Source organism: Eriocheir sinensis, chromosome 26 (assembly GCF_024679095.1).
Source record: "Eriocheir sinensis breed Jianghai 21 chromosome 26, ASM2467909v1, whole genome shotgun sequence".
Lineage (NCBI taxonomy): Eukaryota > Metazoa > Arthropoda > Malacostraca > Decapoda > Varunidae > Eriocheir > Eriocheir sinensis.
Genome location: NC_066534.1, coordinates 14,070,728 through 14,089,935, shown reverse-complemented (window position 1 = coordinate 14,089,935; position 19,208 = coordinate 14,070,728). Strand labels below are relative to the sequence as shown.

Here is a 19,208-nt window from a genome sequence, read left to right as displayed (position 1 = left end):
AACAGCATTCAGGCAGGTGCTCGTGGAGAGAGGAAAAGCGCCGGAGGGCATCAAGGACACTAAAAAAGGTGTGAGCAGAACTCCACCACCAAGACTTCAAAGAACTCCTCTGCAGGACGTGGTCGCGCAGGGAACAAACTCTCGAGCCAGAAAAAAAAGCCGCAAGAAGATCCTCGAGGCAAACAAGGAGGGAAACAGGCGGTGGTGGTGGTGGTGGTGGTGGTGACTTAAGGTAGTGAGGGTGGTGGTGGTTGTGGTGGTGGTGACTTAGGTGAGGGTGGTGGTGGTGGTGGTGGTGGTGGTGGTGAGGGTGGAGGTGGTGGTGAGGGTGGTGGTGGTGGTGAGGGTGGAGGTGGTGAGGGTGGTGGTGGTGAGGGTGGTGGTGGTGGTGGTGGTGGTGGTGGTGGTGAGGGTGGAGGTGGTGAGGGTAGTGGTGGGTAAAAACAAAAGTGCTTAAAATCATAAGTTAGGATTAAAACAGTTCATAACACAAGTTTTATCATCAAATCAATTAGTGAATTTAGTGTGAGAGAAAAAAGCTAAGCAAAAAGAAAACAAACAAACAAAAAAAGTTAACCAAACTCTAATAATACACTCCAAACAAAGTGATTAACTTGAACAAAAAGAAAAAATAACATGACCACTAAAACACAACAAAAAAACAACAACAAAGAAAGAAAACCGAGACAAACTTTTCAGACGTCCTTCCTGTGACTCTTTATCTATGAAGGGCATGAGGGCTGAGGACCACTGACTCAAGAGTGACTCGGCATACCCTTGAGGAGGACACAGGAGGACTCGTGACTAACAGGGACATTCGGGGGGAGGGCAAAAAAGGGGGGGGCACGGGATGGGAGGGGGCACGGGATGGGAGGGGCACGGGAGGGGAAGGGGCACAGGAGGACTCGTGACTAACAGGGACATTCTGGGGGGGCACGGGAGGAGAAGGGGCACGGGAGGGGAGCAGCGTTGCCAGATTATCGTATTCACCACATCGTCTTTCTTACTTTTAAGCCTCAAACTCTCGTACCTACACAAATAACGATAGAAAATTGAAGTTAGCGTTAAAGCTCCTATTTCTTGATGTTTGTTTGTTTGTTTTTGCATTCGTTATTGGTCAGAAACTCCGAAAATGCAATGCGATGAGTACGATAATTTGGAAACGCTAGAGGGGAGGGGCACGGGAGGGGGCAAGGGAGTGGGCCAATGGAGGGAAGATAAATGTTTGTATATGTAAGAGCTTTGGGACGGGAGGAGGAGGGTGTGGCTTTCTTTTGGGGGGGAGGGAGTGAAGGGGAAAGTAGAGGGAGGAAGAAACGTTACCTTTGGGCTTCGGGGGGTTGGGCTTCTGCAGGCCAGTGATGGGAATGTCGCCTCCTCGCTGGATCTGAAGGGAAGTGGGTATTGATAAGTTTAATTTTCTCTCGCTCTCGCTCTCGCTCTCGCTCTCTCTCTCTCTCTCTCTCTCTCTCTCTCTCTCTCTCTCTCTCTCATGCAGACAGCAATCCCCCCCCCCCCCCCCTCCACACACACACACACACACACACACACACACACACACACTGGGCACCTAAAAAATCAATGATAAAATTATAGGATTCGCTAATATCCACAGGTTACTAAAGACTGACTTCCAGCACTGTGATTTAGATGTAACTCATAATGATTTCCAGTTTACAATGAACAAGATCAACTACTAAAAGAGTTTCCAAAAGGGAGAAAAATAGCACATGCAGAACGCTAATATCAAGGGTTGGCAACTCTACGGACACAACATGACCTTTACAATAGCAATGTCAAAGAAGTGCATGACATTTCTTTGTTCCGAGCGCACTGTATGAGTCTCTTGGTAGAGTTTCAAGGCTGCTCTTTCCGTTCACTGACTCCATAGCACACCGAAGACCCGAAGGCGTGCGTGAACAAAGACAGTTGTACATACGCCTGTCCTTGAACCTTTAAACCCCTGCACTGAAAGCGAGGTAAGGGGAGGCTAGACAGAAAGAGGATCGGCACGGGGAGGCGAGGTATTGTGTACGGCATGCATTGGGGGAAGGGAGGAGGGCAAGGGAAGGGAGAAAGGGCAGGGGAAAGCGAGGCAGCGACAGGAGGAGACCAAGTGTTGTGACTCGATTACACATTCCCTTTTGTTCTCAGGTGTGGCATTATAGAGAGTGACAACGTGTGTCTGATGTGTTTACAAGACGTGCCTCTAGTGGTGGTAGTGGAAGAGAAGTCCGAGGAGGAGGAGGAGGAGGAGGAGGAGGAGGAGAAGTCGGAGGAGGAGGAGGAGTCTCACCTGGCGGTACACCTGGCTGGTCTTGCGGGGGTCGGGGGCGAGGCGGCGGGCGTCCTCTCGCTTCTTGAACACTAGGGTGCTGTCGCTTTCGTATCCGGATTCTTTCAAGGCACTGGAGGGGGCAGGGAGGAGAAGAGTTAGCATCGTTACGGTATTTTCATGAGAGATAAATAATAAAAGCAAAAATCAGATGAATACAAACTCCACAATCGTTATTATATAAATGATACAGTTGGAAAGTTTCGTTTAGTCGGCGCAACATCTGTGGTCATATGCCGGAGAGAGACAGGAGGGGAAGGAATTATAGAAGGGAACATATGCCAGGAGACGGGACACAACCCCCGTTTAATACCTGGTACCCATTCACTGCTGGGTGGACAGGGGCGTAGGGTATCGGAAAAGCCGCCCAGATTTTTCCACTCCACCCGGGAATTATAAATGATAAATGATCGTACGGTTGCTAAGACTATATTTATACAAGGACGACAGAGATCTTACTCCTGAATTCAAGCAATGAAGATTAAAATAAACAAACCTCTATATGTAAATCATAATAATCATCGTTATCGACACTCCATTTTTTGCTAAGAGTCTGGTTGAGAGTTTGAACATGACTAACAGGGACATTCCGAGGGGGAGGGGGGGCGGCACGGGAGGGGACGAGTGAAGAGGCGATGGAGTGGGACAGTGGAGGGTAGAGAAATGTACGTGTGGAAGTGCTTTGGGAGGGGAATAGGAGGGTGTGGCTTTCTTTGGGGGGGACGAGGCGAAGGGGAAGAGAAGTGAAACATAAATCATTCTCTTGTGCAATGGGTAAAATTTAACATTTACGCTATTCTGTAACGTGACTTCAGAGCCCGACACTAGTATTACCACAGCACTCTCTAACACAGTGTCATCCATAGGTGCGGCTCTGGGTCAGGGGCTGTCTTAGAAACTTCTTCCTGTCTCGCATCCACCATTTCCGTTCCCCGTTAACCAAGCCGCTACCATATTTAGCTACAGTCTGCGTGTCTCCGTTGTATTCCCCCCCAGCATCACCAACAGTTCTCAAAACTCTTATATTTTGCATTTGTTTAATTTGAATCATCATTTTTTAATCCATTTTTTTTTCCTTTTCGACTGTCACATAATATTACAAACCTTACTACTCACGCACCACCTCCATCACCCTGGTTATTCTTCTGTACTACAAAGATATTCCTTAACATGTTTAATAATACTGTTATCAATCCTTCTCTGGGGGAAAACGGAGGTTCTCATAGCCTGGTCTCTCTTACAAATCTATGTATCGTAATTCCGTAACCACACGAGCTCGTCATGAGACCACTGTATTATCGACAATTAACTGATAAATTAGAAAAAAGTCAGAGGGGGAAAAATATTAAAAAAAAAACAATAACTTGTAATTAAGACATAAAATCAGGGATACTTACTGGGTCATTGACATCTTCTGTGACCCGTACCTATGATTGACGGACACCGGCGGCGGCTCCTGCGATTGAGACTGAAATGAGAAAAACACACGCATTAGGAGACACTGGGCGGCCAGCACCTCCCGCGCCGCCGCCGCCGTTGCTTTGAGGAGAGCTGAAGGAGCTGAGGAGAGCAGCTCACAGGAAGGGGGCGGCGCGGGGGTCGAAATCTTCTGGGTGACTTCAGAGGCTGTTAGGAGTTTAACGGTTAATACTGCAGCTGTTGAGGATTAGTAGTGTTAGTAATAATTGCTACATGATATTTACTTCTGCTTCCACAATTACGACTACCACTACTACTACTACTACTACTACGACTACTACTACTACTACTACTACTACTACTACTACTACTACTACTACTACCACTACTACTACTACTACCACCACCACATCACCCCCACCACAACTACTACTACTACTACTACTACTACTACCCGCAGTAACTAGTAGAAGGGTCGGCGGTAGAGGTGTAAGTAGTGTTGGGTCTCTTGTTTCCTTAACTGCTGACCAGATATTTTGCTTTAATGGCTGCAGTCTACTGCCATTTTCACTCCTGTTGTTGCTGCCCATACTACTACTACTACTACTACTACTACTACTACTACTACTGTTATCACTACCACCGCCACCATCATCTTCCTATCCTCATCACCATCATCTTCACAACATCGTCCACCACCACCTCCCCCTCATCATCACCCCTACTCACACACCCTTCAACATCACCTCCCTCCCTACCGCTACTACTACTACTACTACTACTACTACTACTACTACTACAAATACAACTACTACTACTACTACTACTACTGCTACAACTACTACCGCTACTACTACTACTACTACTACTACTACTACTACTACTACTACTACTACTACTACTACTACTGCTACTGCTACTACTACTACTACTACTGTCGCTGCTGTTTCTGCTGCAATGAGATTAGTAGTGTTGCCAAGCTGGGGTAAACAGGGATATACGCAAAGCAAACTTCATTTTAGATATTTAAGTTCGTTCATTCACGATAGTAACATTTTAAGATGGCAATGCACAATGTTATGTTTGTATGTTAGAAAATATAAGTCAAACATTAAATTAAACACAAAATTATATTAAAACAACAAAATGAGAGGATTTTTAAAATAAAGCAAAATGCAACACACAAAGAAAAAATGCCGAAAATGGGTTGTAGAATATTAGTGTGTGTGTGTGACAGAGACGGGAAGAGATTAAATACTATATAGTGTTGAGAGAGAGAGAGAGAGAGAGAGAGAGAGAGAGAGAGAAACTGTTACGTTTATGAAAGTAACATGAAGACAAAGATGACTCCAAAACAAACTGGAGACACGAGAGAACAAAACAACAACTTTGAACGATTACGGAGTCTGTCATGAGAAAGGGAGGGGACACTGACGTAAGAGGAACCCGAGAGAAAACATGCAGAAGGAAAACCGGGGACTGGGAAGGAGCGATGTAATGCGGAGAAGGATAAGGGATGCCAAGACCAATATGAAAGAAAATAGCCAAAGATAAGATTCAAAAACCCGCCGTAGGTAAGTGGAGACGGGACAAAGTGATATAGGAGGGCGAAGAAGATTTGCAAGACACGTGGAGGGAAGGAAAAAGTTGAAGGAAGGACAGAGGAAAGATTGAGGCTAGAGGAAAGAAAATACGATGAAGGGAGAATAAAAGGGGGAAAAAAGTAAATATAGTTAATGGTAGATTGAAGGAAGGATTAAGAAAAGAGCAAGAAACAGAATAGTTGTGAGGGGAAGAGAAGGGAAGAAAATGGAAGTGGGAATGAAATGGTGAGGGAAAACAAGAAGAAAAATAGTTAGTTGTGGAGGGAAAGCTGATAAAGAAAAGACGAGGAATAGAAAAAAGGATAAGAATGAAGAGAAGGAAGGATGAAGTAAAGAAGAGTAAACGATTTTTGTGTAAAGGAAAGGAAGGGGAAAAAGATGCATGGGAGGTACATAGAGGGAGGAGCAAAGTGAAGATGATGAAACGTATAAGTGTAGAGGAAGGGAAGGAATATAAGGGAAGGGGAAAGAGATGCATGGGAGGTACATGGAGGGAAGGGCGAAGTAAAGATGAAACGTTTAAATGTAGAGGGGAGGGAAGGAGTGTAAGGGAAGGGGAACAGATGCACGGAAGGAAAACCAACCTCGAGTTTAACATCAGCTTCCGGATTCTGGTCGCGACATGGAAGAGAAGAGAACAGTGTGAATGGGGCGACGGGCAGTGTTGGGTGTTGTGTGGCTGCTCCTCACACTGGCTCACGACACACACACTCTGCCTCAGCCTGCCTCACTCCACACACTCCAACAAACACCACCTGCCTCACCTCACACTAACAAACGCAACCTGCCTCACCTCACACTCGTAAGCATAACCTTCCTCCTCCTCACACTGGCTCACGACACACACACTCTGCCTCAGCCTGCCTCACTCCACACACTCCAACAAACACCACCTGCTCCACCACACCCTGCCTCAGCACATACATCCACATACGCAACCTGCCTCGCCTCACACTCCCGGAAACAGAACCTGCCTCACCGCACTCTGGCTCACGATAAACACACACTCTGCCTGAACCTGCCTCACCTTACACTCACAAACATAACCTGCCTCACCACACTCTGACTCACGCCAAATACATACTGCCTCATTCTGCCTCACCTCTGAGACACACACAACAAAAACAACCTTCCTCATCCCCCCCCCCAAAAAAAAAAAAAAAAAATCACACCCTGCCTAACCGAGTTCAAGCTCACGATACGCACACACTTCGTTCCAGCCTCCCTCACCACACAGCCACAAACATAATCTTCTCCCCCACACACCCAAGTATACTCTAACCTTATCTCACTGCCTAACATCCCTCCTGCCCCTCACTTTTCACATCTCCAAGACACAGCATTTTCCCTTCACTTCTTGGTAATTAGTTTTTTTTTTATTCTGTCGTCTCCGGTTGAGTCTCCTCCCTTTACGTTTCTCTCATTACACACTCGCAAAGCTTTTAGATACAAGCATCCTTCTGCATTTCCCGGAGTTCATTAAGACCTTCCCTTCCCGCCCCGAGTGTCATTCTTCCCCACTCCTGTTCTCTTTAGCTCTCGGTCCCTTCATCTCCACTAACGAAGGCTTGTTTCCTTCTTTTACTAAGTTCCTAGAATAACCATCACGGCCATACTCTAATTGGTCCCTCGCTACAATAACACACACGCACACCCTCACGCACACACACATACACACACACACACACACGAGAAAATCCATAACAACAGTAGCATGACAAGACAGTAACAACAATGACAACACGCAATCTCTGTGGGATGCTAACTCTTGTGGTGGAAATGAACAAAATTATAGAGATGTAAAAATATATAAAGTCACGTCTAGACCATTCCCATGCAGCCAGACAGGCGAGGGAGGAGGAAACGGAACATTGAACATAAAGACCAAAAAACTAAGAATTGATCGTCAAACCAGAGAAAAATAAATATGTGAAACTGAATAACTGAACACAAAATACTGGTAAAGATATGTAATTTTTGCCATTCATAAACTAAACAAGTATGCATGTATAGCTCTGGAGAGACGAATCAAGTCCATAATCTACGTTTTTCTCTAGCATTCAGTGACTATGGAGGAAACTTATGAGAACAGTGGCAGCAAAATGCATTATCACATGGCATGACACGGAGGGGTATGACAGGGTGTTGCATTGTATAACAGTACCTTGCAGCTCCATTTACTCACGTCTACCGGAGCGGCGTCCTTGTCAAGAGGGGAAATGGGAGATGTACGTAATTCTGGCATGGTAGCTGAACAATACACTGGCGACTATTGTTAGAGTCTACAGTACGTCTATCTCGCCCACTTCCAACCTCCACCCGCTTATATTACGTCTACTTTTCCTTCTCGTCCTGTACATCACCCTCTTACCTATTATAGTTACCTGCAGTCCTTTATCACAGGTGTATCATTGCCTATTCATACTGTCAACGCACCTATCAAGCAGACTTCTATACCGTCATAATTTGTAAGTTTTTCTCTCCCACCCTGATCCATTCTGCTCGTCTAGTTATTTGGGTCCTTTTTTTTTCCTCGCCTCAGTAAACTCTTCTATTCTCACTACTTCCTCAGTTTAACTCTTCTACTGCCACCACACCCACCAATATTAGCTTTACTAGTTCAGCATCATCTCCCTCTCCTACACTCCACCCATCTATTTACCTATCCTCCTATAATCATCATAGCAACCATATATGATTTCCTCGTTCCGAATCATCTCCCTCTACTCTAACCCGCCCACCCCTACCATCACCACCACCTCCATTTCAAACGTTTACTTGTTCCAAATCATTAGTTTCTCCACCACCCCGCCCACTGTCTTCGCTGTAGGCCTGCTGCTTCTCACCCCCGTCCACCCTCACTACCATCACCTCGCCCACCATATTACAATTTCTCGCCCTTACTAATGGCACCTACAGGCCTCTACACTCACACTACCCTCACCACCATGCCCACCGTGAGTGTAGGCATCTCCGCTTCCTAACCACCATGAAAAGTACACCATAAAACCCGCTCCTCAGTTCACTAAAGAAGGTGTAGGCCCGTCTGTCCCTCTCCCTCTGTCTCCCGTGGATTTTATAGGCCTCCTCCCCCTCGCCAGGCACTGTTAGGCGTGGGCTCCTTGTAACGCCACCCAGCTCGCCCGCCACGCCGCCTCTAGGCCTGTTCTTCCCTGTGTGCCCACCATAGATGTTTAGGTTCCTCCCCCTTCCCCCAGCTAGTCCCCCTCCCACTAACCACATACCCACACCGCCCGCCCTCACAGATGCACGCCTGCCCCGCCCCACGCCCATAAAATTCAAGGCTTACATCCACCCTCCCATACCATGTTCTCCCCCAAAACTCCGACTTCAACCTCCACCCCTCCCACCCTCCATTTGCTCCTTACCCCTTAACTCTTTCTCCTTCCCCAACGTCCTCGCCCCTCCATTCCTCCCTCCCTCCATCCATCCTACCATTCGCTCCTCACCCCTTAACTCTTTCTCCTTCCCCCCACTCCCCTACCCCCAACGTCCTGGCCCTTATGTATCCCTATCGTCTTAAGCCTTTAACATTTGGGAATTACATATTTGGAAAGGGTATTTTTTGTTCCTTTTCTTTATAATAGTTTTGAAATTGTGTATGAAAAGATGTTTGTCTATCTTTTTATTTTTTTTACTTAGTATTCATTTATCTATTTATCTATTTAGTATTTATTTAGTATTTCTTTACTGATTTCTTTAGTATTTCTTTATCTATCCCTTTATTTATCTATATTTATTAACTTATTTCATTATTTACTTGACTATTCTCATTCGGATTATATTTATGTCTTTAAGCATCCGATGGGTTTAACATGCTCAACTAATTCATCTACTTAAAATGCTTGAAGCGGTACTAATTTAATCGTATGCAAAACTCTACGTCTATCTATCTGCTAGCGTTGAAACATTCCGCGGTCCATTCATCAAGTCTTCCCGTGGAGTGACCTGATACATTTTCAGCCTGTTTTTTTTTCTCTCTCCCTGCCGTCCCATTTAACTGATAACAACTTCTCCTAACTAATGTCCTTCCCCTGAACACCCGTGAGCATAAAAAACAACAGTGCTTCTTCCTCTTTTACACTCCATTAGTCATCTGTCTGTCTATCTAACTCATTTCCTTAAGCGTCTCCTCCTCCCTTCTTTCCTCCCATCCTATCTACTCCTCAGCATCCTCTCCCTCCCTCTCTCTCATTCTGCATACTCCTTCCCACCCACTCTTCCTCCCACCTACTCCCACTCCATTACTCTCCCCAGCCTTCCCCTCCCTCTCTCCTTCCTCCTTCCTACCATTCCTACGCCAGTTCTCTCCCTATCCTCCCTTCTTTCCCTTCCTCCCACACTACCTTCTCCAGTCCTTCCCCCTTCCTCCCTTCCCTCCCTTCTTACTCCAGTCTTCTCCCCTTCCTTCCTCACCCTTCTCTCTCCAAGCTCCCCTTTCTCCCTCCCTTTCTACCCTAGTCCTCCCCCCATTTTCCCCTCCCTCCCTCCCTACTGCAGTCCCCTACCCCTCCCCCCCGTCCCCTCTGTCTCCAGCAAACAAGTGCAGGCAGTCGAGCGTCTTGTTCCCGGCGGTGATTCAATGAACGGGAAAAGCAATTAAGTGCAAGCCACCTGCCCTTCCTTCCCCCTTCTTGGTCTCCTCCTTCCTCCATTCATTCCTCTCTCTTCCCTTCTTTTCCTTTACTTACAAATTCCTTTACGGTCTCTTCTTTTTCTGATTTCCTTCTCCTTCTTTCCTCTTATATTCCTTTTCTGTTACTCTTCCTAATTTCCCTCCCCTCCTTTCCTCAATATTCCTTCTACGTTACTATTCTCTTTCTGATTTTCTTACCTCCTTCTTTCCTGCACATTCCTTTTCTCACTCTTCTCTGCCTGATGTCCTTCCTATTCTTTTCTCCACATTCCTTTTCTTACTCTTCCTGATTTCCTTCCCCTCCTTTTCTTCATATTCCTTCTTTGTTACTCTTCTTTTCCTGTTTTCTTCTGCTTTTTTTCAGCATTTTTCTCCTTTTCTAGTTCATTTCTATTGACAAGGTGTATTTTTGACTCCATTTCGCTATGGCATTTACTCAGAATTTTCCTCAATGAACCAAAAAATACTGAGCCAATTTCCCTTTCGTTCCGTCCCACTTTCCATTTCGTTCTAATTAGTACACTTTCACTTTCCGATCCCCACGTGCGTACACTCTTGTCATTATCCTATACGACCGTCTATCCTATCCCCACCACCACTACCATCAACCTAACCACCATCACTACTAATTTCATCACCTTTTCATTAACCTAGTAGCTGCAGGGATCATGTTTCTTAAAGGCGAGAAAAAATGAGAAAAAAATCATCACTCACGCAAACCATTTCATAATACGTATATATCAACGCATTTGTGATCAGTTTACGCATCATCTATTTTGGGGGGGTTATATTATGGCAAAAATGTGGCCCGTCGCTGGTACACGGTAAAGCCACAAATTTGGCCTGTCGCTGGTACCGGGTTAACTGTTTCGTCACTTCTCATGTTCGCGTTTTCAGGTACATCTTTCTAATCCTTTACTTAATTAATGCTAACTCTATTTTTAGCATTTTAATTCCCTTGAAGCCGCATCGAACCTTCTTTATTTCTCTCTCCATCTCTCATGTCCTTATACTCGAGAACTTCATTACACTATTCTACCTCTCTTTCCATGGTATGCCTAACTCTTCTTCACTCAATTCATTCATGGCCATTCATCATTTTTATCCCCTTCCCTCTCCATTTTAATTGATCTCTCCCTACTCTTGTTTATCCATTAACCTTTATTCTCTCTCCCCCTTCATGCACTTTAGCAAACTCTTAATTCCCTTTCACTAACTCGTCCTATACAAGTCCTCCACTCGCTCCCTCATGACCTTAACTCTCTCTCTCTCTCTCTCTCTCTCTCTCTCTCTCTCTCTCTCTCTCTCTCTCTCTCTCTCTCTCTCTCTCTCTCTCTCTCTCTCTCTCTCTCTCTCTCTCTCTCTCTCTCTCTCTCTCTCTCTCTCTCTCTCTCTCTCTCTCTCTCTCCTGACTCGTTTATTGACTCTGTTTCCCCTCTATATTGTCTCTGGCTTTAATCATTCGTTTCCCTTTCCCTTTTAAACGCCCATACCTTCCCTTCCTTTCCCCTCTCATTCCTTCCCTCAGTCTGTTCACTCCCTTCAATCTTTCTATCTCCATCGTTATCCTCCCTCTTCTTGCGTCCTTTTCCCAGCTCCCATATATACCTTTACCTTCCCTCCTCATTCCCTTACTCATCCTCTTCATTCCCTCCAAGCTTTACATCTATCTATCGCCCCCATTTCCACCTCTCATACTATTTCTTTCCCCTCTCTCATCCCCTACCTCAATCCCCCTTTCCATTCCCTTTCAATCCTTACATCTCTAACATTATCCCTCCCCTTCTAGCGCTCCGTTTTCCCAGCTCCTACATGTTGCCTCTCCCTCTCCTACGCCCTCTTCTCATCCTCCCTCGCCCACTCACCCTCTTCAACTCCTTCTCGGCCAAGGAGGAGTAACCGGGCACGTAGTTTTCGATGCGGCCCGGCTGGTGGACGTAGCGGCTGGTGTTCCTGCGGGAGAGAGAAAATGGGTAACCTTGAGGACACCGAAGTAGAAGTAGAGGTAGTGGTGGGAGTAGAAGTAGTAGTGGTAGTGGTAGTAGTAGAAGTGGTAGGTAAGTGGGTCTTTTTTTACAGCAAGGGAGGCAGCACAAGGGCCATTAAACAAAACGAACAACCAAAAAAAAAAGCCCGTTAGTCACTGCTCCGGTAAAAAACAAAAGGAGAGGCCAAACGAGAGGTCAATTTCAGGAGGTGGTCGTCATAAGTCATTCATTTGCATACCTTGTTCTAATTCATTTTTTTGCATACTATTCACTCAGCTATTCATGAAACTGCTATAATTCTCTCTCTCTCTCTCTCTCTCTCTCTCTCTCTCTCTCTCTCTCTCTCTCTCTCTCTCTCTCTCTCTCTCTCTCTCTCTCTCTCTCTCTCTCTCTCTCTCTCTCTCTCTCTCTCTCTCTCTCACACACTACATAACACCATAATTCCTTTCTTCTAATCCTCTTGCGGTTTGTCCCTTCTCCCTCCCCCCTTCCCCCCTTTTGGCCCACACACAGACAGACACACAAGCCTCTTATCCCCAGAGGTATAATTAACGAAGGGAGAGTGAGGCCAGACTCGTTTCCACCATTCATTCTAATCCTCTCTCTCTCTCTCTCTCTCTCTCTCTCTCTCTCTCTCTCTCTCTCTCTCTCTCTCTCTCTCTCTCTCTCTCTCGAGGACAGGTGGCCATCGGTAACGCTCAGGTAATCCCTCGTAATCATCTGTTTTGCCTACCTGGATGTGTTGAGCAGCGGTAGTCCAGCTGTCAATCTCTCTCTCTCTCTCTCTCTCTCTCTCTCTCTCTCTCTCTCTCTCTCTCTCTCTCTCTCTCTCTCTCTCTCTCTCTGTCCGTTTTTCATTCATATATTCATTCATTCATTCTTTTTCTCTCTCTCTGTCTGTTTCTTTACTTATCTTATAAAAATAGGGACCGCGCACTGCCCTTAAACCTGACTAACGAAAACCAACAACAATAATAATAACAATAACAATAATAACAATAATAATAACAATAAAAATAATAATAACGATAATGAACGTCACCAACACCAACAGCACCACCATTAACATTAATTAACAAAAGCAACGACAAAAACAACAGCCACACGAACATGACCCCCAGCGAAAAAAAAAAAAAAAAAAAAAAAAGAAACACCGCCAGTTGACAGGAAATAAAATCTACGGAGGAAACCAACAAAACTCTGCCATGGTGAGATAGATAGATACAGATAGATAAACAGATTGGCAGATGGATAGATAGATAGATAGAGTGAAGCAATACAACTCTCACCAATGAATCGCTCGGCATTTAAATGGAATTCGCAGGAAACACTGAAGACAAAGGGCAAACCAAAGTCAATATTTCCCTTACTTCCCTTTTAACTTCCATTTCAGCGTAGTCACTCCTTCCTCCCTCCCTCACTCCGTTACTCACTCACCCAGCCACACTCCTCCATTCTTTTCCTCTCTAACCTACACAGACCTTTATTTACTTCCTCCTACCGTCCATACTCTTGCGCATACTCACCCCGTCACTCACTCATACACTCAGTCATTCCGTTATTCACGTTTATACTCATCCTTATTTACCCATGAACGTTCTAATACGTTTTTTACTCACTCTCCCTTCCTTCCCCTCTTCACCCACTTACTCACACAATCTTCCCGTTATTCACGTTTATACTCATCCTTATTTACTTACCCACGAACGCTCTAATACATTTTTTACTCACTCTCCCTTCCTTCTCCTCTTCACCCACTTACTCCTTCCGACATTCACTGCACTCATCCCCTCACTCACAGTCTTCCCGTTATTCACGTATATACTCATCCTTATTCACTCACGAACACTTTTTTTTTACTTGCACTCCCTCCCTTCCCCTCTTCATCCACTTACTCATTCCGTCATTCACTTCACTTATCCACTCTCTTTCATTCCTTAAGTGACTAAGAAACCTATACGAAACTTTTTTACTTTATTTATCCTTCCCTTTCTCCCTCCCTCCATCTCCCCTTCAATTACTCACACTCACTCAATTCCACTTCAATGGTCTCTCAATCAATCATTCCCTCATTCGTTGTTTTTTTTCATCATTCCTTCCCTCTTTCCTCTTTCCACCTACTCCCTCCCTCAATCCTCTCTTCACTTCCTCCCTTATTCTTTCACTCACTTCCCCCTTCCCCCCCTTAACTCCCTCCCTCCCTTCCTCACTCACGCGCTCGCTCGCTCAGTCCGTGTCGGCGGCAGGTGCGGGGCGCGACAGGTGTTGGAAGGCGAAGGCAGGTAAGCCGCGTCTGTTTACCTGTGCCACGAGCCGGAAAGGAGAGGAAAGAAGCGAGGAAGTGAAGAGGAGAGGCAGCACGGAAGAGGAAAGGAAGTAAAGGAAGGAGAGAAGAGAAAGAAGAATGGAAGTAGAGACGAAGAGGAGAGTAAGATAAATGGTGCAGAGACGATGAACATGGGATAGAAAGGGAGATAATGAAGGGAGAGGAGGTGAGAGGAAGATGGTGAGGAGGAAGTGATGTAAGGATGGGAGAGAGGGAATGAAGCAGGACTGCCGAAGGAAGGAAAAAAAATACACAATGATATAGGAGGAGGGATGGCGGAATCAAAGGTGAGGAGGTGAAAAGAGGAAGGGAAGAGAAGGGTGAGGAATGAGAAAGACGGAAAGGAAAACAAAAACAGTCAAGAAGTCAGAAGGGGAAAAAATGAATCAGGGGACAAAAAACAGAGAAAACTAATGGAACCGAGGACATAAAAAGAGGAAAAAAAGACGAAAGAGGATCAAGATATAAGAAAGGAAAAAAATGTGGAGGACAGAGGAAAAGGAAAAAAAAGGATGAAAAGAAGATAAAAAGATTAGTACGAGGAGGAGAGGAGGAAAATGAGAGGAGGCAATGAAGGAAAATATAAGGTTTTAGGAACAGGAGAAGAGAAGAATAAACATAAGAAACATCGCTGGAAATGACAAGGGCAATACGAAGTGGAGGGGAACTTGTGTCTGAGAAAAAGGAAGAGGAACAACAGGGTGGCAGGAAGCTAAAATAATGAAGGAGGTGGAGGAGAGGAAAAAGTAAATGATGTGAATGAAGCGAGGAGGCAATGGAGAGTGGGAAGAGGAAACGGCGAAGGCAAAAAGGAAACAACGATACGAGGGAGAACAAATGATGTGAGCAGAGAGAGGTGTGGGAAGAGGTGAAGGGCGGGCGAGGAAGTGGGAGAATTTAAAACTGATAACAGAAATATGTATAAAAGAATCGAAAGTTAAGTCTGAAAGCAAGAAATGACTGACAAATTAACTCCTTGAATGCGGATTTCCTACAGTCAGACATCACCAACCTACTGCAATGGAGCTAAAAGTGGCTGTTACAATTCAATGAAGAAAAATGTAAAGTCCTGCACCATGGGAGGGGATATCCAGCACACCAATACCACATGGGATACACTCAACTATCCACCACAGAGGCAGAGAAAGACCTGGGACTGTATGTTACCAGGCTACCAGGGAAAGCCAAATCCGTGCCAGTCGCAGCGGACGGGTTAAAGAAAAAGGAAACGAAGACCGATTTAGAAATGTGACAAAGAGAAAAACAAAAAAAACAAATGAACATCAGACCGAAGCCATCATTAGTCCTCCTCGTCCCCCTCTTCCTCCTCCTCGATTCTATGGGCCAGATCGAGGGTCCAACACAGAGCCATTGTTAGCGCCCATACCAAACTATATTCTCCACAGTGATCCGTTAATTCTACTCAACACCAGGCACTAAAGAGATTTCCTGTGCGGTTTCCTAAAATTTCCTCACTTATATATCAACGCCAAACACTATACAAGTAATTTTCGTCGTATTTTGTGTTTGGCTGGGGAGCTCACAAATTTGCTGCACTGGACTGTAAAACTGACCCTATGACTAATTCCTTTTTTTTACAACAAATTAGACAGCTCAAGGGCACAAAAAAAGGAAACAATAATAAAAAAGCCCGCTACTCGCTGCTCCTACAAAAAAGAATCAAAAGAGGTGGCCGAAAGAGAGGTCAATTTCGGGAGTCACCGTCGCATCATTTTTCGCTCCTCTCATCCTCGTCCCCATCACTGTCTTCTTCCCATCAGCATCCAGCATCTCCCACTCACCATCACCCAGTCCCACACCCCTTCAGCATAATCAGAATCCCTAGCCCACCTCCATAACCTGCTCTTAACACACACACACACACACACGCACACACACACACACACACACACACACACACACACACAGACACACACACACACACACACAAAAGAAAAAAAATAAACAATGCGGCTTATTTGTCTGTGGTAGTGATAATGTACACTGGAAACCGCAGCAGGAAAAAATATTGATTGTCATAATGATGAGTTAATACGATAATTCTTACCATGAAATAATTAAATGATAAGAAAAAATTGTAGACAAAAACAATATATTAGCTGCCGGAAGTGTCTGGTTGTCCTTAATTAACAGATCCAAGCAAGAGGTTCAGGCACGTACTAGTTCACCTTTGTTAATAACTGTAAAACTATGATTAAATATATATTAACCAAGGCCCTTCTCTCTCTCTCTCTCTCTCTCTCTCTCTCTCTCTCTCTCTCTCTCTCTCTCTCTCTCTCTCTCTCTCTCTCTCTCTCTCTCTCTCTCTCTCTCTCTCTCTCTCTCTCTCTCTCAACACAAGGGTCCCAAAGATGAAAAAAAGGAGAAAGAAAAAGTGATAGAGAATGAAAGAAAAAGGAAAGAAAGAAGGAAGGAAGGAAGGAAGGAAGGAAGGAAGGAAGGAAGGAACCTCTCTCTCTCTCTCTCTCTCTCTCTCTCTCTCTCTCTCTCTCTCTCTCTCTCTCTCTCTCTCTCTCTCTCTCTCTCTCTCTCTCTCTCTCTCTCTCTCTGTATATATGAACATGAGTTAAAAGTGTAATCATAGTCAACAAAAGAGTGATCTGAAGAGTGAAATAAAAGTTGCAACATTCATAAAACCATTCGAGTGTCGGAGAAAACATACAGGTTGGAACTCTTAGACGGTTCAGGCTCTCACATCAACTACTTCGAAACGCCAAAAAGCAGATCAATCGGGTTCTAATCAGTGTTTCTTTAGGTTCAAGGCACAGAAGAAGAGTCAAACTACCACCAGGGTCATTAAACGTAAAACTCCTACAAAAAAAACGTGTCAACTATGTGTGCATGGGCGCCGCAGTGCTTTAGAGTATGGTCAGTGGAGGCTTAGAAATTTCACCGCGACCTTTCTTTTTTTTCTATTTGTCATACTGGGCAACGAAACAGGAGATGAAGTCAACAAACATCCCGGATAAATAACGAAATGCTTAAGAATATGGTCAAGAGAATCATAGAATTTTCACTGCGACCTTCTTTTTTAATCTTATTTGTCATACTGAGCGACGAAACAAAGAATAAACTCAAGAAACAACCTCAGATAAACAACAGGAAATCAACTCCACAGCGGCTTTTGAGGGAATTTAAAAGCTTATTCAATCATGCCAGTGTCCCGTCATTGTGTTCTCGGCCCGTTACTCCACACACCAGGGAGAGGAACGCGTTATCCACCTGAGATGATGAATGGCCTTGTTACCTGTTGCTCCCACGCTTTACTTACTCACACCTGACTGCCTCACCTTAATTATTACCTTTTGCTTCTCTCCTCCTGTCCACTCCCTTTGTCTGTGTTCGTAACCAGTAACATATCTCAAACTACTATCCCTGTATTCTTATCCTCTCATTTTCAGTTAGTTTTCCTCGCCTTCGAATCTCACGTCTTAATACTGTGTCTAACCAAAAAACGAAAATATCAAGTCACAGGAGATGGAAGTCATTTACCATCTCAAAAAACAGTAATTTGTGAATGTAAAGCAAAATCTCAAAAGGCCTTGGGAAATCCTAACCTGTAAGACCTTATTATTTTTTCCGCTATACACTCTTGGGAAAATGAAGGAGGGACCAGCGAAGGGAAGGAAGAGTAAAGATATGTCTCAGGCAAAGTGACAGATTGCTTACAGCGTCCTTTACTAATCATCCAAGACAACTTTCGTGTGAACATCCTCAGCCCGAAGACGAAGTGGCAACCAGCAAAGAGATGTGATGCTGCTGAAGATGGAGGAGATGACGAGGAGGAGATGAAGGAAGGATGAAAGGAGTGGAGAGGAGAGAAGATGAAGGGAGAGGTAGTTAGACGAGACGAGAGAAGAGAGGAGAGGAGAGGAGAGGAGAGAGGAAATGAATGATGAGATATTTAGACGAGAGGAGAGAAGAGGAAACGAAAGGAGAAAAAAAGGAGAACAGAGAAAAGAAAAGTGGACAAGAGAAGAGGAGAGAAGAAATGAGAGGGGATAAAGGAGAGAAAATCAGAGAAGAGAAGAGAGGAAGAGAAAGGAAGAAAGAGAGAAAGTGGGAGGAGAGAAAATGAACCGAGAGAGGAGAGGAGAGGATAAGAGAGGAAAGGAGGGGAGATAGAAGGAGAGGGAAACGAGACTAATGGCAGATAGGAAGGAGAGAAAGATTAATGAGTTGCAGGAGACATAAAGCAAACATGGAAAAAAAATGTTAATGAGGAGGAGCGGGGAGGGAGGGAGGGAGGGGGTGAAGAAGAGGAAGAGGAAGAGGAGGAGTAGGAAGAAATACAGGAAATGTAACCTAGAAATAAAAAGTATTGCATCTACATCAAGCATTCCATCCATTCCCCTCACTTCCCCTTCCTCCCTTCACCCTTTACTTTTCTAGCTTGCGTCACACCCATACTACTACTACTGCTACTACTACTACTACTACTACTACTACTACTACTGTTACCACTACCACCACCACAATCATCTTCCTATCCTCATCACCATCATCTTCACATAAGCATCCACCACCACCTCCCTCTCATCATCACTCCTCACACACCCTTCACCATCACCTCCCTCCCTACCAACTACCCCCCGCCCCCCTCATCACCTGCTCTCAAGGCACACCACCTCACGTTCATAGCCACACGTTCCCTTGCGTCATATTTCCTCTCCTGATGTCTAGCTTAGTGGTGGTGGTGGTGGTGGTGGTGGTGATGTTGATGGTGGTGGTGGTAGTGTCGGTATATATGTAACAGTTAGTAGTAGTAGTAGTAGTTGTCGTTGTCGTTGTTGCAATAGAAACCGAATTAGTAACAGTAATGATAATAATGACGATAATAATAATAACACTAATAATA

General features: G+C 44.8%; 1 protein-coding gene across 7 annotated transcripts in view; it reads right to left on the bottom strand.

The window, feature by feature from the left end:
* LOC127003793 (uncharacterized) overlaps positions 1–19,208 on the bottom strand; it is a 136,081-nt gene that overhangs the window by 28,206 nt on the left and 88,667 nt on the right. For 5 of the 7 annotated variants that reach the window (XR_007757402.1, XM_050870845.1, XM_050870841.1 and 2 more), the window contains 5 exons: positions 11,881–11,968; positions 5,943–5,969; positions 3,733–3,803; positions 2,297–2,408; positions 1,324–1,387 (listed from right to left, as the gene is read on the bottom strand). Coding sequence is in view for 6 of the 7 variants with exons in the window: in XM_050870845.1 (XP_050726802.1) it covers positions 1,324–1,387; positions 2,297–2,408; positions 3,733–3,803; positions 5,943–5,969; positions 11,881–11,968 (362 nt within the window). In the remaining variant the exon portion in view is untranslated. The remainder of the gene's footprint in view (positions 1–1,323; positions 1,388–2,296; positions 2,409–3,732; positions 3,804–5,942; positions 5,970–11,880; positions 11,969–19,208) is intronic. The other 2 variants (XM_050870846.1, XM_050870842.1) reach the window with 1 other exon arrangement.